Genomic DNA, 20,703 nt, shown 5'->3' with positions numbered 1-20,703 from the left:
ATGGCCAGAAGGTTTTTTAATCTTTCCAAGCCAACTCTTTCTAATCTCAATGAGCAAGCCTCTTACAAGCTCCCCTGTTTACATGTCTGGATTGAATAAGAGTTTTTACATGCCCACAACAGGCAATGAAAGAACCAATACAACTTAAGACATTGGTCTGATAAAGCAAGAAAACCAAAAGTCACTGTTTTAAAATAAAAATATAGCTCTTGGATCTCAAAAGTAAACCCAGAGAAGAAGAGCAAGACACAGAAGGAATTTCCTTCAAAAGAAAGACTTATTTCCATTCAACAATGGGTTTACCCATCATTGTAAAGAAGAGCTTTTGTTTTACACTTCTGCTTGGGGGATAGCCCCTTTTTTCATTTGGATGTCTTCAAAAACCCAGTCTAAGCCTATCAAGTCATTTGTTCAGCCAGCTTGAGGATGGTTTAAGGTTCTTCCACAGATTTACCTCTTGAGTTTGATTTTTTAAGCTTTTCTTGACAAAGTACATCCCAATTGTAGAAGGATGCAAGATGGGACACGCCTTTATTTGTGGGAGAGGGATCCATCTTTGTAGTTTCCATCCTCCTGTGGGTTGTTTCTCTTTTTGAATTCCATGGGTGTTGGTCTGATCAAAAGACCATCCTTGTTCATTTTGTAGTTTCTGACTGCTCTCTCTTTTCGCAGTGTCTGGATATCTAAGAGCTGACGCAGCTCCTTTGGCAGCTCCATGCAAGTGGGCTGATAAGGAAACAGGAAAAGAAAGAGAAAAGTAAAATCAGTACATATGCCTACACATGCTCTACTTCTGTTAGTACCAGATAAGATCTCCCTCTGTAATTAGCCAATGAAACAGAACAATCATCTCTTATTAGATCTGGAATATACCAACTACCTGCTTACACAAACAATACCTCAGGGGAAAAAAAAAGTCCCCCTCCCCTAACTCTTTCTTTTAAAGGCAACCTAAAGGGAAAAATATTAGACTTGTGTTTATTTACTCCTTTATTATGAAGATCTTCAAGATTTAAGTAATAATTCACATATGGGGGGTTTTAGATGTCTCCTGAGAAACCTTTTGCACAATGAAGTTGTTGTAAAACCCCAAAGGAGGCATAACCAGTTGTAGGAAAGCTTTCCCAGCTTTTCATTTAAAACTACAGTATTCTATCCTAAGGGTAAAAGAAACCTTTTGTGGAAGAAGCCAACATAGTTTACAGATCATTGAAACAGCTACTTAGGAAGTATGTGGAAGAAGATATACTCCTTGATTTGATCCTGAGCAGGGCATGGGATATTGTTCAAGATACTGCATTCAAGGATCTGCTCCTCAACAAGGACTGCAGTGCTGACCATCCTTGTAGGAACAGCAAAATCCACAGTTGTGAACAGCTGTAGAAAGGGGAATTACACAAATAAGGAAGCTTGATAAAAACTAGTAAGAGGCAGCCAAACAAATTCAATCCTAGCAGGTAGCATGGAGACAACTTCAGGACAACATACAAGCAGCATAGGGTAAATGTGACCTAACAGCAAAAAATACACAGAAAGAGTGAAAGGAAATTGGCAGGACAACAGATTAGGGGAATAGAGACTATGAAGTAAGCATCCTTCAGGAAAGCAAAGCCCCATCCAAGTGAAGAAAATAGTAAGGATGACATTACAGAAGATAACCAAAGGGTGAGCCAGAATAACTTTATTAATATTTAACAAAAATATAACAACTAATAAATTAAGCACAAAATGTCAACCATTGCTGCAGGGTCAAGCTATGATCAGAATACAAAAGCAGCACAATAAAAACCTGAACAACAGAAGATGAAAAAGCTGAACTAGTAACCATCATATCTTGTCTGAAATCTGCCTTGATACCCAGGGATTAGAAGGTGGTAAATGCTTAGAGAAGGTCCCAGGAAAGATACAGGAAGCAGCATACTCGTAAGTCAGAAATCTGTATAAGCATACTGGTAGAAACACTAAGAACAGAATGAGTGGATATAAAGATGTAATGCACTGGAAAAGACTTACCAGAGCATTTGTAAAGGGAAGGCCGTGCCTCACAAAACCTGTGCCTAGAGGTGTGCACAGATCCAGAGGAAGGCTAAATAATTCAGGCAGGTTTACAGAAAACCAGCAGAGCAAGCACTTGAAAACACCCCACCTTAAGTTCTGTTTAACCAGGAGAATGTGCATCCAGTTTCCTAACTACTACAGTATCCTACAGTGAGAGGTAATCTATGCCCTAAACCATTTAGAGCGAAGTTGTGTGTCCATGAAGATAAGCATGTGTTGTGTGCAGGCCCACCTCACCTGCCAACCAGGAAAATTCCTGGTTCAGGCACCCAGTTATATTTAGACACAGAGAACAGAGTTTATGCCATCACGGGTCATGAACGTGTTAGCTGGTATGATATACTGCACCACACCTCATCTGCTGCAGGTTTACCTTAAGTGCATTGGGAAATCAACCATCAACTCTGCTGCACAGGGGTGTTGCTTTCTCTGTTTTTTGTTTTTCTTCCTTAAAACAGATTTAGCTGAACTCAGACATGGGAAGAATTCCCTTAAAGTTAACTTTCATTGCTTACTCAGTGAAGAAACTGAAGTAACAGACCAGATTCAACTAAACCAAACTCCATATTTGGAGTTTGAACATGTATGGCAAGCAGATTTTCAATGAGATAGAAGATACTTTCATTAGTCTGATCTTCTCACAAGATACAGAAACAATGATTAATAGGGAAATGATGCTGAAAATGGCTACTTTTACTACCCACACTACAAGATTTCTAAAGCAACTGCAGGAAGTATGATTATCAGATGTGGTATCAAACAGATCTTCAAAATGCCATTTGAAATGCTCAGGATCAGATTAATTCCTTGGCTAATCTTATGGAATAAATGGATTTACGGAAGGTCTGACTTCAGCAACCTGAGTACCACTTACAAAACTTCTACAAATAGCCCAATGCAAACCAGAATTTGTACGCTTTTCACTTTAACAGACTGTTCTTTTTCCTGTCATACCTACTTCTGCATGCGTTCCACATGGGAAATGCAGACGTCAAGCTCATTTTTTTTCTCCATGAACTATGAACAACCTTCTTTTTTTTTGGCAGCTCTCCTCTAAAAAGAAAAGGTTTTCAGATATCACCTCTTCTCTACCTTCTATGAAGCAACTATGACCTCTTGTGGTTATCTAAACTAATCTCCTAAATCCTTAGTAATGGGATTTACTGCTCTGAGCCCTTCAGTAATTCCCAAAGGATTCAAGTCTATGCTTAAGTGCTTTGTTAAACCAGGGCAAAGAAGAAAACAATTTCTTTCAATGAAGGTAAACCTGCATTTTTTTTCCTAATACATATTTTGAGCCATTTATAACTGCAAAAATGAGGCAGTAACAAGATTTGATCAGGTTAGTTCAGACTCTGTGATGAATGAGGATGTTTGACCATTCACTTTTCACCTAAATTTAATGCCAGCAGTGTCTTACAGTTATTGGAAACCCCAAGATTACTTCATTGAGAAGACAGAAAAACCCCACACCATTTCTTGCACTGCTTCTTTCCATCAGTGCAAGAAATCATCTTTACCATCACCACCACCACCTCCCCCATATTAAAAATTAACAAGCAATTACACAAGAGCCACTCCAAGGTGTCTGGACATGCAGCACTACTGGTTCTATGTAACCAAAGATGAAAAGTGATTGATTTTCTTTCTTTATTTTTTAAGATAACACAGTTGAGAATAAATTAGGAAGACAAAATAACTCAGAGATACTTCTACAGAAATAAAAATCTTTGGCCAATAAGAAATAACATTACTGAGAAACAGTCAGTATATGAGAAATGGCTCCGCAGTAAAGATAACAGAATAGGTTAAAAACAGAACAAGATTTGGACACTAAATGTTACTACCAAAACAAAACAACTCTGGCAGCTCCAGGCACCAGCATTTTATAACTGCCTATCCCTCTTCATGCCCTCACATATACGTGGTCCCTGTTGAGCTCAGGGGTTCTCAGCCTGAGATGAGAGTGAACAGAGGGCACGTTCTTAACAGCTGCAGGTCACCATCCAGAATACCCTGTGCTAATGGACATAAAATGCAGCTAAGTAGATACAGACATCATCACATTTGCTGCTGCACATAGGAAATGAGCTATGTGGCATCAAGTAGGGTGCACAGTTGAAGAAAAGGAAGCTGCTGTAGCTAGGTCCTCCAGAGTGCATCCATCAAAGACTTATATCAACTCACTAACCAGAGAAACAAGCAAAGACTTACCTACCTTTGTGCTCCAAAGGTGATCTGCAGACCCAGAGCGATAAGCATTCAAATAGTCATGTACTACAGCTGTTAGGTCAGACATCAAGTTCTCCATTAGGGAAGAGTGAAGCAGCAAAAGGTGCATAGCCTTCAGAGCAAGTGCTTTAAGCAGCGAAGGTGGAAAGGGTCTCAGGAACCATATGTCAGGATTCTCCTGTGTTTCCCAATGCAAATGAAAACAGTTATTTAAGTAGCAAAAAACAGAGCAAAGCTTTTCATCACATTCTTCTGCAGTTTACAACACATCTCCCAGCGATGATCCCTATTTTAAGTGCTACTGAATGCTTGCAGCTTCCAAGGCCATGTATGTACAAAGCCTGTGTATGTTAAAAAACAGGGAGTTTGGGAGTTGGTATTGCTTCCTTAAAAAAAAAAACTAACACACACCTATTCCAGCATTTAATGCTAGATTCTCTCTCACCCATCTCTGAAACAAGGCTGGATTCCTAAGAACTGAGCTGAAAGATCTAAAGGGAAAAAACCTCCCATCAAGGAAGCCAGGGAAACAGCTGGGGATAGTGTCTTCAGCCATCACAACTGAAACCAGAACAACATGAAAATAAGTCCCAGTTAAGCACTGCAAGAGTGATTTACACTGGTGTACTTACTACATATATATTACATGGTCATTTTCCACTTTTAGTCTTCAGACCAATAGAAGGATTTGGTCTGGTAAACTAAGGAAGGCTCAGATTTGCCATACAGAATTCTCTACATTGAGGTTTTGAGAGTCACTATTATAGTTCCAAAACTTACACAAAATTAAAGCTGTGTTCAAATTAGAGGTTTCACTGAGTAGCTGTTGGAGCAATAGTGATTAACATTTAATCCAGGCTTTTGAGAAGGGCTTTAAGTCTATGACCAGACAATGCAAAACCACACAGATTTACTCAGGAAGTTACAAGGCCAGTGTGAAAGGAGAAAAAAATGATCTGGTAGGAAAGAAAATAGTTTCTATTCAGAAAAGAAATCCTGCATATATAGTGGGGTCTCTTGTTGTTCCCCTCATGCTACAGGCGTTTGTATAGAGGCATCTGAGCCAAGCTCCAACTGAAGCTGGCTCATTGGCAGGAGCGGCTGGAATATCTCTGCATTGCTCCAAGCATTTATTATAGGTGTTGGGAACTGACTGTGTGTGTTGGGATGGAATGACGCCCCCCTCCCCCAACATATGAGTTTAAAGCATCCTTGACCAGTCTGGCAAGCCTACTACCAAAACTGCTCTGACCAGCTCCACCAGCCCCCACCAGACCTGGCCTACAAACTTGGGTCCTGTGTTCAAGACACCCAAACCCTTTGACTATGACACCACCCTTCTAACCATTTATTAAGCTGGCCAATCCTCCTAGCTTTTTTTAAGGTCCTCCCCTGTATCCTGGAGAATTGACAAAAGACTATCTGAGCTCCAGAGCCCCTGACTACCTCACCCAGGGCTCTGTAGTCCTTCTTTATGTTCCCCAGGCTACTACTGTCTATATCACTAGCACCCACATGGATCACTAGAAGTGGGTAATAGTCCATGGGACTTACTAGAGCAGGCAGCCTCTCTGCAACATAAGTATACTCATTAAGTATCTAGTTCCCATAGCTTCCTCTGTCTCCTCCCCCCCATCCCAGAAAAGCAATTAAAAACCCAGCAAAAGAGATGCCACAACTGGCACTGGCATATTTATATGTTATTTAACTCATTTGATACCCTTCTATGATATCCCCTAAAGAAGGGAAGGCAGCAGATGTAGTTTTTCTGGATTTTAGTAAGGCTTTTAATACTGTCCCTCACAGCATCCTTCTGCACAAGTTGTCCGAGTGTCCTGGTTTCAGCTGGGATAGAGTTAATTTTCTTCCTAGTAGCCAGTACAGTGCTATGTTTTGGCTGTAGTCCGAGAGCAATGCTGATTACACACCGATGGTTTAGTTGTTGCTCAGTAGCACTTACCCAGATCAGGGATTTTTCAGTCTCTCATGCTGTGCCAGTGAGGAGCACAAGAAGACAGGAGGAAGCAGAAAGGACACTTGACCCAAACTAGCCAAAGGGGTATTCCATACCACAGAACATCATGCCCAGTATATAAACTGCGGGGAATTGGCTGGAAAGGGCTAACTGTTGCTCAGGGACAGGCTGGGCATCGGTCAGAGGTGGTGAGCAATTGTACTGTTCAACACATTTTTCTTGGGGAGGTGAACTGTGGCAAGTTCAATACATTTATCAGTGATCTGGATGCAGGCGTTGAGTGCACCATTAGCAAGTTTGCTGATAATACCAAAATGGGAGGGATCAGATAGACCAGAGCATTGGACTATGAGTAATGGGCTAAAATTTTAACAAGTCAAAATGTCAGATTCTGCATTTAGGATGGATAACCCTGGTGTGTTATCCTAAAGGATTCCTCCAAGTTCTGTTACAATATGAAAGAAATTTTAGGGTAAAATGCAGTTGCTACTTCTAGGATGGACTGCAGTTAACATGCACAGAATCTACCCTACAGTAGTTTCCCAGGCAATCCTGTGACCTTGGCATATGCCAAGGTAAACTAAATAGAGAGTGGAGCGGAGTGAAGACATTGCAGCCAGGCTCTGTTACACTCCTACAGATAGTGAAGAGACCATGTACTGATAAGGCACCTCACAAACAAGGACTGTCAAGTGAGATTTTCACACCAAAATGCATATGACTAGAGCCAGTGGAGCTCCATGGCATCTATTTAGGCTCATCACATAGTGAAAATTCCATAGGTGTTTAGTTAAGAAACTGAAATTTGCATTACTGTGAAAGAGCCTGAACAGATGACAATGGCCTCTTAATGCATCAGGAGACCTGAGAAACAACGGTGATTTATGAGAACTGATAGCTGGAGAGGCTTTGGCCTTGTGGGGAGATTAAGAAAAACAAGACCGAAGAAAAACAGAACTGAGGAAAATAAAACTGAGAAAAACAAGCTTAATGAACCTCTAATCAAGAAAAGATGATCCCTGAAGTCTGCTACATCCTGACAACATCTGGACAACCGTCAAAATATGTTTTTCAGGAGCGAGGAGAAACATGATTAAGTGTCCTTCTGGTGAACTATCCCTATTATAATTTTGTTTTAATACAAAAATCACATCTACAGGTTAAAAGACCCCTGCCCAGGTTGGGAGAGCCTCCCCTGACCATACATAGCTAGGCATTAGTTATGTACTCCTTATGCAAATTAGTTGACCAATTAAGGATTGTGTAATCCTTATGCAAATTAGTTGTCCAATTGGTAAATTGTGGAAGGGTTACAGGGAGTTACTAATTTGAATTAAACTATATAAATATGCAAAACTAGGGGGAGGTGATCATCTGCTGTATTCAGCATTGGTGCAGCCTCACCTGGAGTTTTGTGTGCAGTTCTGGGCCTCACAATTTAACAATCTTAGAATCACAGAATGATTCTGGGTTGGAAGGGACCTTAAAGCTCATTCAGTTCCAACCCCTTGCCACGGGCAGGGACACCTTCCACTAGAGCAGGTTGCTCCAAGCCCCATCCAGCCTGGCCTTGACCACTGCTAGGGATGGGGCATCCACAACACAACAAAAGAAGGATGTGAAGGTTCCTGAATGCATCCAGAGGAAAGCAACAAAGCTGGTGAAAGGGCTGGAAGGATTACACTATTAAGCAGAGGCCTATGGGCTTGTCTAGCTTGGAGAAAAGGAGGCTGAGAGGTGACCTCACTGCTCTCTACAGCTTTCTGAGGAGGCGAAGTGGAGAGGGAGGTGCTGATCTCTTCTCCCTGGTATCCAGGGATAGGACACGTGGGAATTGCTCAAAGCTGCACCGGGGAGGTTTTGACTGGACATTAGGAAGCATTTCTTTACTGAGAGGGTGGTCAAACACTGCAACAAGCTTCTTAAGAGAGGTGGTCAATGCCCCAAGTCTGTTAGAGTTCAAAAGGCATTTGGACAATGCACTTAGTAACATGCCTTAACTTCGTCAGCCCTGAATTGGTCAGGGAGTTGGACTGCAAGAATCAGACTATTGTTGTGCATCCCTTCCAATTGAAATAGTCTATTCTATTTATCAAGCATATGTTCCCTAAATCTTAGGAGATCATGGCCCATTAAGTTTCCCGTTGTTTGTCCCCATCCAAAAAGATAACAAAACCAAAGACAATAGAGAATAACGATTTGGCAAATGCTACTGAACTGCAAAAGCAAGAAAAAATTCACCAGTCTCATTTTTTCATTCTAATAGTGCTGGCAATAAAAGCTTTCCCTTTCCTTACTTGACTCAGGATTCTTTATAACCAACTTGTTCTGTTGTTTCAAAATTCAAATATATTAAGATACCCAAGTTATATATATCCTCTATTGTGTAACAAGAACCTCTATTTGTGGTTCTTCAATACCTCAATTTCAGATGAGCTATTAGGAAATACCAGCATAAGCACTGATGCCAACTAAAGCTTGCATGTCCCCCAAGCCAGTGTTAAACAATGTCCTTAACCAGAGCAATCAGACCACTGCATAGTACCATGTGCTTAAAAACACCCGCAAACATCTCAAGATGGGCAAAACACAGCTCACAGTTGAGTCTTCATAAGATGCCTCACAGAATCACTCACTGAAGCCATCTGCTGCCTGCAGTTCATGATGGCATCCCATTTGGAAGGTATCTTCAAGTGCTGCATCAAACACTCCTGTAACGTGCAGACACGGTGTGGAAGGAAGCCACCTGTTTCCATTGAGAACTGCAGAGCATCAGCAACCTGTGATGAGAGGGATCGATATGCCATGACCAGTGTCTGTTAACCTGAAGCAAAGAATGTGGAGGTTTTACAGTGGGAATGCTTATTAGAAGTACTGCAAAAAAATTAATCCTCTTTTTGACTGCATACAGGTGCAGATCTAGTAAACTGACTCCTTTGGCAGCACCCACTCAGCCCCTGCAATAGTGACCACAGAACTGTAACTGTCCTTTTCTGGCCTCCTATAGTAAAGATAAATTCCAAGACCCATTCCTAACTTGTCTATAAGATCTTGCAGGGGAGAGGGAATCTCTTCCTGTTCAATACCAAAGGCAAGCAAGCTGGTATGATTTATTAATGACTAAAGCTGCCTCTGAGATATCAGCTAAATAACTAACTGCTGCTTTCTCTGGGAGAGAAGCCAGGTATTTGCCAAGCTTACTAGAAGAAAGTGCTAAGCCAATCCATTCACTGAATTTCCAAGGAATAAAAGATTGTATGAAGGTATTACGAAGAAATGCAAAATGTAGAAGTGTCACAAGTAGAACAATCAATCTTGGACTAAGGAAAGAAATGTCAGACCCTCCTATGCTCTGTGATAGGGCAGAGAATCTAGGGCTGCCTATATTTCTGCTGGGCTGACTACATTGCTGCAGTCCAAAGAAGTCTAAAACCACCAGGTGAAAAGGGGCAGGAAACGCACCTGGGGAAAGGATCTGCAACAATTCAAAGTGATGAGTTAACTGAAAAGAAAATGGAGAAGGCCCAAGAAAAGCTGGGCTTCACTGGATTATAAACACAACCCACCATGTCAAGAGGAAGTCTCCATCACTCATTACTGAACAGTCCTTTATATTGTATTTCTGACCACTAATACTTTCTCTGGCTTTTCATTCTCAGTGGCCAAACACAGATGAAGAGAAACCTCAAGAAAGACTTTCTCAAAGCAAGAAGTTACTTTTACTCTAAGTCAAACTAAAGATGATGTTCAAATCTATGGAAAGGTATTCCACTCTTCTAGATGGTTAGAGAGAGCATTTCTAGTAAAAAAAAAAAATATCAACACTTTTCAGACAAGGAGAGAAAAGACTTAAAACAAAAGTGAAAGCATTTTTGTGATCAATATTTGTAAAAATACTCATCTGAATGAACAAGGTTATAGAATAAACTTGCCCACAATGAAAACAAAGTTTTAGCTTTCACTGTGAAGTTTTGTCCAAAGTCACTGCATGCTCATGGTTTGGATTCAAGCGCAGAAAAATTACAGCACACTAAAAAGTAGTGTATGTGGAACCAGACAGCAAGAGTGACTTCTTCACTTGTATGTTTTGTGATTCAACCTTGCACGGATCTCTGTCTCATGGGAAGTCTACAGCTGCCAAATTTTCTTTACTCTTTCAGCACACACCTCTAGGAAGAATTGTACTATTTCCCTTGGTAGTACACAGATATGCAACCAACAACATTTTACAATAGGCAGTGATTTCAGAGTGTGAGAATGCTCTAGCCTCATGATGCAGTGTCGAAGTGTCCCAGAAGGCCATGTTAGGGATGCAAGCACTGACAACAGCCAGTTCCCTCGTCACTATGCAGCTTTTTAGGCTGCTATAACCCAACAAGGTTCATGCCCCTTCTCCCTCCCAGGCTGTCAAATGTGAAATGGCAGTACCAGACTTCCACAAACATTATAATTCGAAGTTAGTTCAACAGGTGATGCTTAAGTACTATAAGAACAAAGGGCCAGACAGTGAAAATAAGAAACCTTTCACTGTCATCGTCTACATGTCAATTATATTAGGTTACTTACTGGAAGGAATAAACAGTTGCAGCAACTGGCCAAAACCAGGGATAAATAACACTTTTCAAATGATGCAGGTGGGATCCCATCTAAACTACAGTTCTTCATTCCACTGCTGTGTTTTTTAGGCAGTCTCACTTGTGCACACAGCCTGTTCCAATTTCAACAACACTAGGAAGCTGTCTCTAAGAAGCACTTCACAAAAACCATCTGTGAGAGTTTGCTCAGAGGTATCTTTTAGTTACTCGGTCCAGCAGTAGAAAACAAGACAGCTTAATTCCACAGTGTCGCATACACTGAAGGGGAGCCAAAACCAGACTACTTCACTAACTTGCTAACATGAGAAGTAGGATTCATGCCAGTGAATCAGAGTAATTGAATCTAAGTCTAGAGATCTGTCAGTGCAAGGAAATCACACATGTCAGCTTACACAAGACAGCAGAACAATGAGTGCAATTCTGTGTACTTTGAACATCAGGTTGGATAGCTCTGGTTAGTTATTTCCACTGTTCCAGTTACATTCTAGCCAGTCCAGTTGAGAGCATTGGTGGCAATTTTCACCCCTACACTTTTCATGCAGTCAAGACTTAACAATGATATTGACTGATATTTCATCTATAATGGAATAACATAATTTTCGGTTGCAAAAAGCCTAAGATGAGCAAGGGACTGAAAGAAACCTCTGCTCTATAAAGCTTACTACATAGCCCAGATTAGGGCCTTGAAGTGCTACTATACGCAGTCATATCTATGACATGAAAAGTCAGTATATATGCAAGGACAAGTCATACATAAATGTGTGCAACATATCCATATCCAATAGGAAAGATCATAGTCATGATGTTGTTTTTTTCTCTTTTTAATTCTCCTGTTAGTCACATATTAACTACCACAAGTTCCAGGGCCTGAACCAGCAAAACCAGACTTTTGTGGTAACCTGGCCTGTTCTCTCACTTTAACCGCTGCTTTTATTAGCAGGTGCTTCCAAGTGCTGGATACCTGTAGCCTGAATCTGCTTCTACATCTGAAATGCGTAGAAAGAGTAACAAAGAATATAAAGCAAAAGCTGACCTGGCTTCTGTTTAACTCACAGCAGCCTCAAGTTGTGCCAAATCTAAGCGAGACCAGCTAATACATCTTAACCCCCCTCCCCCATCAAACTTGCTGCTAATATCATATATTAACTATCTTTTAAAATGGGCCTACAAAAGACTAACACTATCATCCTTGTCTGCTGGTTCTTTTTAGCTAGAAAAAGAACACTACAGTTACATGGCTCCACAACTGTCACATTCTAGTAATGTTAAATCTTCTCTGAGAGAATGCCCTAAACAAGGCTGAAGTTTCTCCTGTTGCAACTTTTGTTCCCAACCAGAATATTCTGAGGGTACCTGTGTATCAAAGACGTTGAAGAGGAGAACACCATACTGGTGGAAAAGGCAGTCTGAGATCCAGCGGCAATCATGCATGACCTGAAGCAAGAATGAGTTGTCAGGCAAACCTGTGTCCAACTGCAGCTTTTTTTGGTGCAGCTAGATCATTATGGATGTATGTGACCTCTACCACCACAAACATCCTCACTCACCCCTTACCTTCAAGATGTTTTTATCTTCCAGCAACATTTGTAATCCATTTTTGAAAGCCTGTGGTCCCAGAAGGAAGATATCAAATAGAAAAATGCAGCTCTTTGATGCTATCTACAACAAATTCAGTTGCAGAGAAAATGAGTGAGGGACAGAACAACAAAGGATGTGAAAGTAGAAGAGAGTGTACTGTTACCCACAAGCCATAAACTCTTACATAGAGGTTGCTGGGGAGATCAGGCTTAGTTTCCTTAATGCTAATTCATAGAGAAGTCTTGCTTTTTCCAGAGATGCTCAGAGACTCACAATAGAAATAATGGCCCTGTAGTCTATTATACAAGTTAAATACAGCATTTTGAGACATATCAAGAGCAAACACTATGCACAGTACTTAAAATAAATTCCTACACCTATTATGGTGGCATTCTTAAAGAAATCACTTCCAACAAAATTCTTGTGCCCATGACATTCCTTTCATTGTCAAAGACCAGTACCAAGGAAATAAAGGACATCATTTTCCATCCTAGCATTTGAAACAGGATCTAAAATTTAGGTTTTGCCTACGTTCAGATTCATAATAGTTCAACAAAGGCTGTCATTTGAAAGTGATTTAGCCATACCAAAGCAATCATTTTGTGGACACTTCTGCATAAACAAGTTAAGTTTGAAGGACAAACTCCTGGACAAGATTTTTGTTTGAATAAACACTCACTTTAAAACCTATTTAAATATAAACTAAGACAATTTTAAGCTAACATATTAAGCTACTCTCCTTTCAGTCCCTTCCTTTTCAGATACTGATAATATTGCAACTAATTAAGATACATGCATCTTTAGATGGACTTTACTCCTTCAATTGTACTGGTGTTGTGATTAGGTCTTGCAGTTTTTCAATAGCTGTACTAGTGTAATACCTCTACCTGTGTACACATTTATAAAGATGGCAAACCAAATATGCTACCCTGCTATATACAAATGTATATAGTACATATAAGTTTAGTAATTTGCTTATTGCCTTATAATGGCCTAATTCTTTCCATAACAGGTATTTTACTAAATGCCTGATCTGTCTTGAAGAACATCATGTCTAAAAACATTCACATGAGTAAGTCTTAAGTACAGGCTAACCCCCAAATCTTTCTCAGTTATGCCTCTGTTTAGTGGCACATATTGGGAAACACCTGCCTCTTACCTCAAGCCATGACAGTTTTCCATAACGACACAAATTAACACCTTCTCCTGCTATACTGACCACACACTGCTGTTTTAGGTGCAGCACCTAATGAAAAAAAAAGGAGGGGTAAAGTAAGTAGTGTGAGAGAATGACAGACAGAGGGGCAAATTGTAAACCTAGTACTTTCACAGACATAAAAGGTTTTCAGACAATTAAGATAAAGCAATCTATAGTGCATGTGTAACACACAAGTAGAAAGTTTGTGTAACACACAAACAGAAAGTAAAAAATCAGCTTCTTTTTCAAGTGACAGTTCATTTCCTCTGTAAGAAGAGAAATCTCTTCCTGTGGCAAAAAGCTTTTTCCTCTGTATGTGCAATAGATTTACCATACTAAGAGCCCAACTCCCAACTGATGTTACTGCAAGACAAAATGGCATGGAGGACCTGTAGTATTGCTGGTACACTTCAGGATCTAAAAAATGTTATTAAATGGAATAAAAATATCTGTCATTGGCAATGACTTTGGAAACAAAGCCTTTCTACCACATCCACTTATGGCATACTTGATTTAAGAGAAAAGTACTGGCATGTCTAAAGTTCTAAACACCTACAAAAACAATGCAATCAATTCCCTCTCCAAATGCCAACTAATCCTCACATTGTTTCCTTCCTAAACAAAATAATTACATAGTAATACTGACCCTTCACCTCAATTACTGGTGATACAGTCTGAAAACTGGCAACCAACATGCACTGATGCAGATTCACATTCACCCACTGCAAACTCACATGCATTGCCATCTTTTCCTGCATCTACACACACTTTAAACGTATTTTGATGCCACCAGAGATACCATTTCTACTTGACTTAAGCCCATTACTACCTATTGCTCAAATTTCACTACAGTCTGCAAAAGTGATTTCCAGCATAAGAGGTCCTAGAAGCAGTGCTTACAATCCTGTCACCTCATGGAACTGAACAGGCTTAGAAGTTATATATGCTGCATAACAGCTTTTATCAGTACTTACTGCTGGGCCAAATTTCTCATGGAAAGAATCAATAACTGTGTAGTCCACATTCTCTTCTTCCTTCTTCTCTAAAAGGAAGAAAAAAGAAATCATTAGATGCTTCCTCTACTCGAGCGAACTTTGCACAGGGTATGTACTTCAGGTGTATAATCACTCTCCTAGTTTAGCTGTTTGGTTATTTTCCCCCTCTACCTCCTGAACGCACCCAAAGAGGTTACTGAACCATCTGATTCAGGTATGTACAGCCTAGAGCATGACCCAAAATTTTGATTTTTGACAAAAAGACTGGCTGTGTAAAAGTGAGTTGCAGCATTACTTCTTGTTTTTATGTTCCATAAAGGAAACAAAAAAGTTTCAATTTAAAAAATTACATCTGGGGTTTTTGGGGGAGTTGTATTTTTGTTTTTTTGTTTTAAAGAAGGACCTAATTCCCAGGCTCGTCCAGGGAAGGAAAAAGATTGGAACGAAGACAAACCCAACAGACAGTGCCACATAAAACACAGGTAGCTAAGTGGGCAAGGAGTTAAAGAGAATTTAATCCAGATTTTAATATTTTAAACACCTGCTTTACAATATCTAATGAACAGGAAAAGAAGGATTCTCTTAAAAGATTCTCCCTTCTCCTTAGGTAAGTTGCAAACATTAATAATAAACTCTAAAATAAGTCAATTTAATGATGATAAGAACAAATGTTTAAAAGCTCCCCCAGATCACATCAACCTTTGCTTATTTTCTCCCCCACTACTCAGGTAAATGCAGCTAACTTTCCTTCAACCTATGTGGGTCTTGCACTCTTATCACAGCTCTATGAGAACAGAAGGAGCTGATCACGTTTTGCATCTGTACACGTATATTTGTATACAGCAGAAAGCACACGACAAAATCAATGTAATCACATGACAGCTAGCACAAAACTAAAGAGCAGTAGTTTTAGTGAGCATTGAGTTATCTATCATGCCACATACATTTCAGGAACAAGTATAAGATTAAAACAATCACGAGAGGAATGCTTACTGGCTAAAGCACTTTGATTTCCCCAAAAGTTGTGCTGCTCAGCCACTGTTACAGTTGATGACAGCTACAGGATAAACATTCTAGAAAGCAGATGAGTTTCCTTCTGATATTGTGAACATTTCTGAAGGCAAAGAGCATGTCTGCCAGTAACAAGCTCTGTACCTATCTTTCTGTGACCACTATTCTTTCAGAACACATCCTGTTCTGGTACAGGCAAACCAAGAGATGACAGTCTCTGTGAAAGATGTTGTCTGACACAGACTAACTGCATTGCTTGACTAATATCCACATTACCTGAGAGGGAGCATTTTAAGCTGTTTGAGGCTCTGAGCTGGCTCTTTATGGAAACAGAACTACATGATCTACAACCTGCTGGTTCTTTGTCTGCTTGTTTGTTCCCTTCAACAGCTGAAGTCCACCTGCGTGAACAAGGCAACCATACATAGAACAGATGTCAAAACATTACACACTCCACCAGCATGGACATTTTAATAAAGAAAAATACTTCTTCCACTGTCATCTGCTTGTGACCAGACAATGAACCACTGCATATGATGCAATGTCCTTGTCCAATGTGCATGGTTCTTAAAGATCTTGAAGCTACCCAACAATAAGCTTATCTTGCACAAAAGGGCCTTTATTTAATATAAAATTTCGTATTTATTCTGAAAGTAAAAGGTTAAAGCAGAACCTGAATATGTTTACTGTCAAGGTCAGCAATGGTTTCAAGGGAAGAGAGTTCAAAGAACAAAGTACCTGAACTGATTACAAGAACCACACAATCTAAATATTTATGAATCTTTCACACTGAATCAGTAATATTTGGTCCATTATTTAGTTACTGTAATTGAAGGGTTATTTTACAAGTTCACCAATACATAAAGCACTTATATCTGAAATATTATTGTAATCGAACGGAAGTTATTAAATTATGTAACTTTCATTATATTGCTATAAACCCATCCCATTATGATTACAGAGCTCAAATTATGTACATATCTATCTCAGTAGAATAAAAAAATTAAAAAAGCCTTTCTAATGAGCCTTCAGGTATAGCTGAAGAATCTTGTACCTAAAAATATGTATTTAAAGGATTATCACAGAAATCTGATTCTGAGGTGACCATATTCAAGTATGTGTGAATGTAGGCTTACTTAACAGGGAGAAAGAAGACAACAGCAAAGAAGAAGATTGCTGCTAATCAGAATTCTATGTGCCTTTTAACTATATATTAAGGACTATTCAGTAGACAACACTTCATTCCTACTTCTTTTAATAGAAAGAATAAACTATTCAAATATGTTCTTGTGAGAAGACTCAAACCAAAGCCATCTAGAAGCATGGGTCAGGAGGAGTTTGAACCATATTTTTACCAGCTTCCTAAAGTCACATTTATATATGATTTGAGAGCATTCGTGTAAGTCTAACCTTCCCTGTGTAATTGTCCTGGAACTGTTCCACCACAGAAGAATTGATTATGGGAAATCTTCCCTGAAATCACAAGCTGACAAGGAAACAAACTAAGCAAATTCTTCTACACTGGAGGTCTTCCACTAACCGCCTCTGTAAGGCAGAGAAATACAAACTTAGCACAGGTGAGTCTGAACATCAGTATTATGCTAAATGTAAGTGGTGGCTCCCTTAGCAAGTGCATCCCACCCCTTCTGCTACCATGAAAGGAAAGAAACTCTTCAACATACTCAGAGAGGACTGTTGTTCCTTTCCCTGAATCTGGCTCATCCAGCAGTTCCACTGCAATAGAAAAAAACAATTTATGCTGCAGTGCTGACAAGCACTTGTTATCTCCCCCTGAAAAAAAGAGAACCATAACTGATACTTACCACCACGGGACATGGCCATACATGCAAAAAAAACCAAACAAGCTGAACTCAAAGTATAGTATAAATGGTTTAAAAATCACTCTGATGTACAAATCTATATAAAATAACTTCCATGGATAGCCTAGGCAAGGAGCGTTTCAGAATACTACCAGTTAAAACCAAGCTAATGGCTTAGCATCTCACCAAAACAAAGTCAGTATCAAACAAGTAATTACTTTGAAGACTACACAGAAATTACTTTGAAGGTACAAGGAAAAAGCAGAATGGAGTCAGTTAATCACTTGGTATGTCCAGTAACTGCCTTCTAGCTATTTTCCCCTCAGAACTTTGCTCCTTATCCCCAGATAAAGGCAGATGTCAACAGAAATGCACAGGACTTTCATACACTGAAATATTTTTCTTAAATAATTCCATATTCTTATCACTAGTGAACCACAGAAAGAGGTTCAGATAAATAGAGCATTTAATAGGGATGCTTTTGCCTGTGTAAGTAAAAGAACTTTAAGCAACTTCACTTGCCAGCGGCACATTAATGAAAGTCTTGCATGTATAAGAACATACACAATGAACGTAATTTGCCTTCAGGATATAAACATGGGATGTGTTTATCTCAACTGATTACCTTCAGAGGGATTACTTTTATTAGTGGTCTTATTGGATTTTATTAAACTAATAAGCTTTAATGTAGTACCGTCACTAGACCTCAGACTCATAGAATTATAGAATTGTTAGGGTTGGAAAGGACCTTAAGATCATCTAGTTCCAACCCCCTGCCATGGGCAGGGACACCTCACACTAAACCATGTCACCCAAGGCTCTGTACAACCTGGCCTTGAACACCGCCAGGGATGGAGCATTCACAGCTTCCTTGGGCAACCCATTCCAGTGCCTCACCACCCTTACAGTAAAGAACTTCTTCCTTATATCCAATCTAAACTTCCCCTAAGTTTTAACCCATTACCCCTTGTTCTGTCACTACAGTCCCTAATGAAGAGTCCCTCCCCAGCATCCCTATAGGCCCCCTTCAGATACTGGAAGGCTGCTATGAGGTCTCCACGCAGCCTTCTCTTCTCTACGCTGAACAGCCCCAACTTTCTCAGCCTATCTTCATATGGCAAGTGCTTCAGTCCCCTGATCATCCTCGTGGCCTCCTCTGGACTTGTTCCAACAGTTCCATGTCCTTTTTATGTTGAGGACACCAGAACTGCACACAATACTCCAGGTGAGGTCTCACAAGAGCAGAGTAGAGGGGCAGGATCACCTCCTTTGACCTGCTGGTCATGCTCCTTTTGATGCAGCCCAGGATACAGTTGGCTTTCTGGGTTGCAAGCGCACAGTGAAGCCGGCTGATGTTCATTTTCTCATCAACCAACACCCCCAAGTCCTCCTCCGCAGGGCTGCTCTGAATCTCTTCTCTGCCCAACCTGTAGCTGTGCCTGGGATTTAGCCGACCCAGATGTAGGACCTTGCACTTGTCATGGTTAAACTTCATGAGGTTGGCATCAGCCCACCTCACAAGCGTGTCAAGGTCCCTCTGGATGGCATTCCTTCCCTCCAGCGTATCAACTGAACCACACAGCTTGGTGTCATCAGCAAACTTGCTGAGGGTGCGCTCAATCCCACTGTCCATGTCACCGACAAAGATGTTGAACAAGACCAGTCCCAACACTGATCCCTGAGGGACACCGCTCATTACCTTCACAGAGTGGGGAATGACTATTACAACTGGGGGACAAAAGTAGTGTAGTTTATATAACACTCTAATTGCTACTGATTTTAGGAGAAAGATGTGCAACTGAAGAATTCAGTGACCAAACAGTGGATTTAAAATACTGAACTAAGAGCATGCACAATCCCTGTACCCCTGCTGTGGTTTAAACCCAGCCAGTCAGCTCGTTCACTCACTCCCCCCCCCCCTCCTTTTCCTCCCTCTTTCTTTCCTTCCCTCCCCCCCTTCCTCACTCCTGGAGGGATGGGGAGGAGAATCGAAAGAATGCAACTCCCACGGGTTGAGACAAGAACAGTCCAACAACCAACGTACAACACAAATCACCACCGCTACCACCAATGACAACAATGATAAGAGAAAATAACAAAGGAAGAGAATGCGATACCACCCTCCAAAAAAAGTCTGACCCAGAAGACCCTGTGTTCTTCCGGGTAACTCCCAGTTACCCTCCCAGGCATGATAGCTCTTTGGCTATCTTGGGTCAGGTGTCCTGTCTCTGCTTCCTCCCGGCTTCCCCTCCTCCCTGGCAGAGCATGAGACTCACAAAGTCCTTGGTCAGGGTAAACATTACTTAGCAACAACTAAGAACATCCGTGTCATCAGCACTGTTCCCAGGCTGAAAGTCAAAACACAACGCTGCACCAGCTACCAAGGAGAAAAATTGACTGCTACTGCTAAATCCAGGACAACCCCAAAATGCAGTTAGAGAAGCCTCACCATTTACTATTTCAGCGCCAAAAAACATCTTTATTCCTGGACTGCTTCTGCCAGTTTCCAAGTTCTTAACTGAAATGACCAAAAAAAAAAATAAATAAAATAGACATACATCAAGTTCCACTTCCACTGTTTGGGGTAGCAGGTTATTATTTGCAGAGCAAAGCAAGAACACAGGACCGGGTAGTACTATTAACTAGGGAGAACAAGCAAATCAATAACTGAGCTGTTTTCAGCGTCAGCTCTCAAGAGTCTACAGAAAGTTTCTGTAGAAACACTGTGCACCGAGCAGGACACAACTTGCGGCTGCTGCCCCCGCACAGGCAGCTGCTACCAATTCCTACTTTTGTTTCGTTTACCCCAACGCTGAGGCTTCCCGAGCCACAGCAGCGCCCTCGCCTCCGCGGTCAGGCTCAAAGCGCGAGGCCCGCCCGCGTTCCCTTCACCCCCCTCCTCTCCTCACTCGGGCGGCGCCAAGGCACCCTGAGGGCGGACGTAGCACGGCCCTGCCCACCGCCGCGGCCGGCCCCGACCTGTCCGCAAGAGGAGGCTCCTGTCGGGGTTCACGTGCTGCAGCACCCCTTGGAAGACGCCACATTTTAAGGTGACTTTAACGGCTCTGCCCAGCAGAGCAGAGAAGCCCTCGCTGCTGAGAGCCATGGCGCATCCCGCATAGAACCAGCGCAAGCACCCGTAGAACACCTCCGACAGCACTGAACGGTGCCCGGCCTGAGGCACCACACCGAGACCACGCCCCGGGGGCGGGACCGTCGTAGCTTACAGCCAATCACAGAG

General features: G+C 41.1%; 1 protein-coding gene across 3 annotated transcripts; it reads right to left on the bottom strand.

Annotated features, from left to right (window-relative positions):
- Positions 1-216: 216 nt before the first annotated feature.
- EXD1 (exonuclease 3'-5' domain containing 1) lies at positions 217-20,573 on the bottom strand. 3 transcript variants are annotated; one of them, XM_057403995.1, is made up of 11 exons: positions 20,442-20,573; positions 19,912-19,980; positions 17,325-17,376; positions 15,919-16,043; positions 14,611-14,678; positions 13,598-13,684; positions 12,415-12,519; positions 12,214-12,294; positions 8,902-9,045; positions 4,273-4,468; positions 217-726 (listed from the first exon to the last, which is right to left on the bottom strand). In XM_057403995.1, the coding sequence occupies exons 1-11, from the start codon at positions 20,566-20,568 to the stop codon at positions 404-406; spliced, it is 1,377 nt and encodes a 458-aa protein (XP_057259978.1). In that variant the 5' UTR covers positions 20,569-20,573; the 3' UTR covers positions 217-403. The 3 variants fall into 3 exon arrangements, with proteins under 3 accessions (XP_057259978.1, XP_057259980.1, XP_057259979.1); XM_057403996.1 differs by having other exon boundaries at positions 456-726; positions 4,277-4,468; XM_057403997.1 differs by lacking the exon at positions 8,902-9,045.
- Positions 20,574-20,703: the final 130 nt, after the last annotated feature.

Source organism: Pezoporus wallicus, unplaced genomic scaffold (assembly GCF_028554395.1).
Source record: "Pezoporus wallicus isolate ANWC-B61680 ecotype Strahan unplaced genomic scaffold, APGP_CSIRO_Pwel_v1 contig_8673, whole genome shotgun sequence".
NCBI lineage: Eukaryota > Metazoa > Chordata > Aves > Psittaciformes > Psittacidae > Pezoporus > Pezoporus wallicus.
The sequence above is the reverse complement of the archived record's forward strand: the minus strand, read 5'-3'. Positions and strand labels throughout refer to the sequence as shown.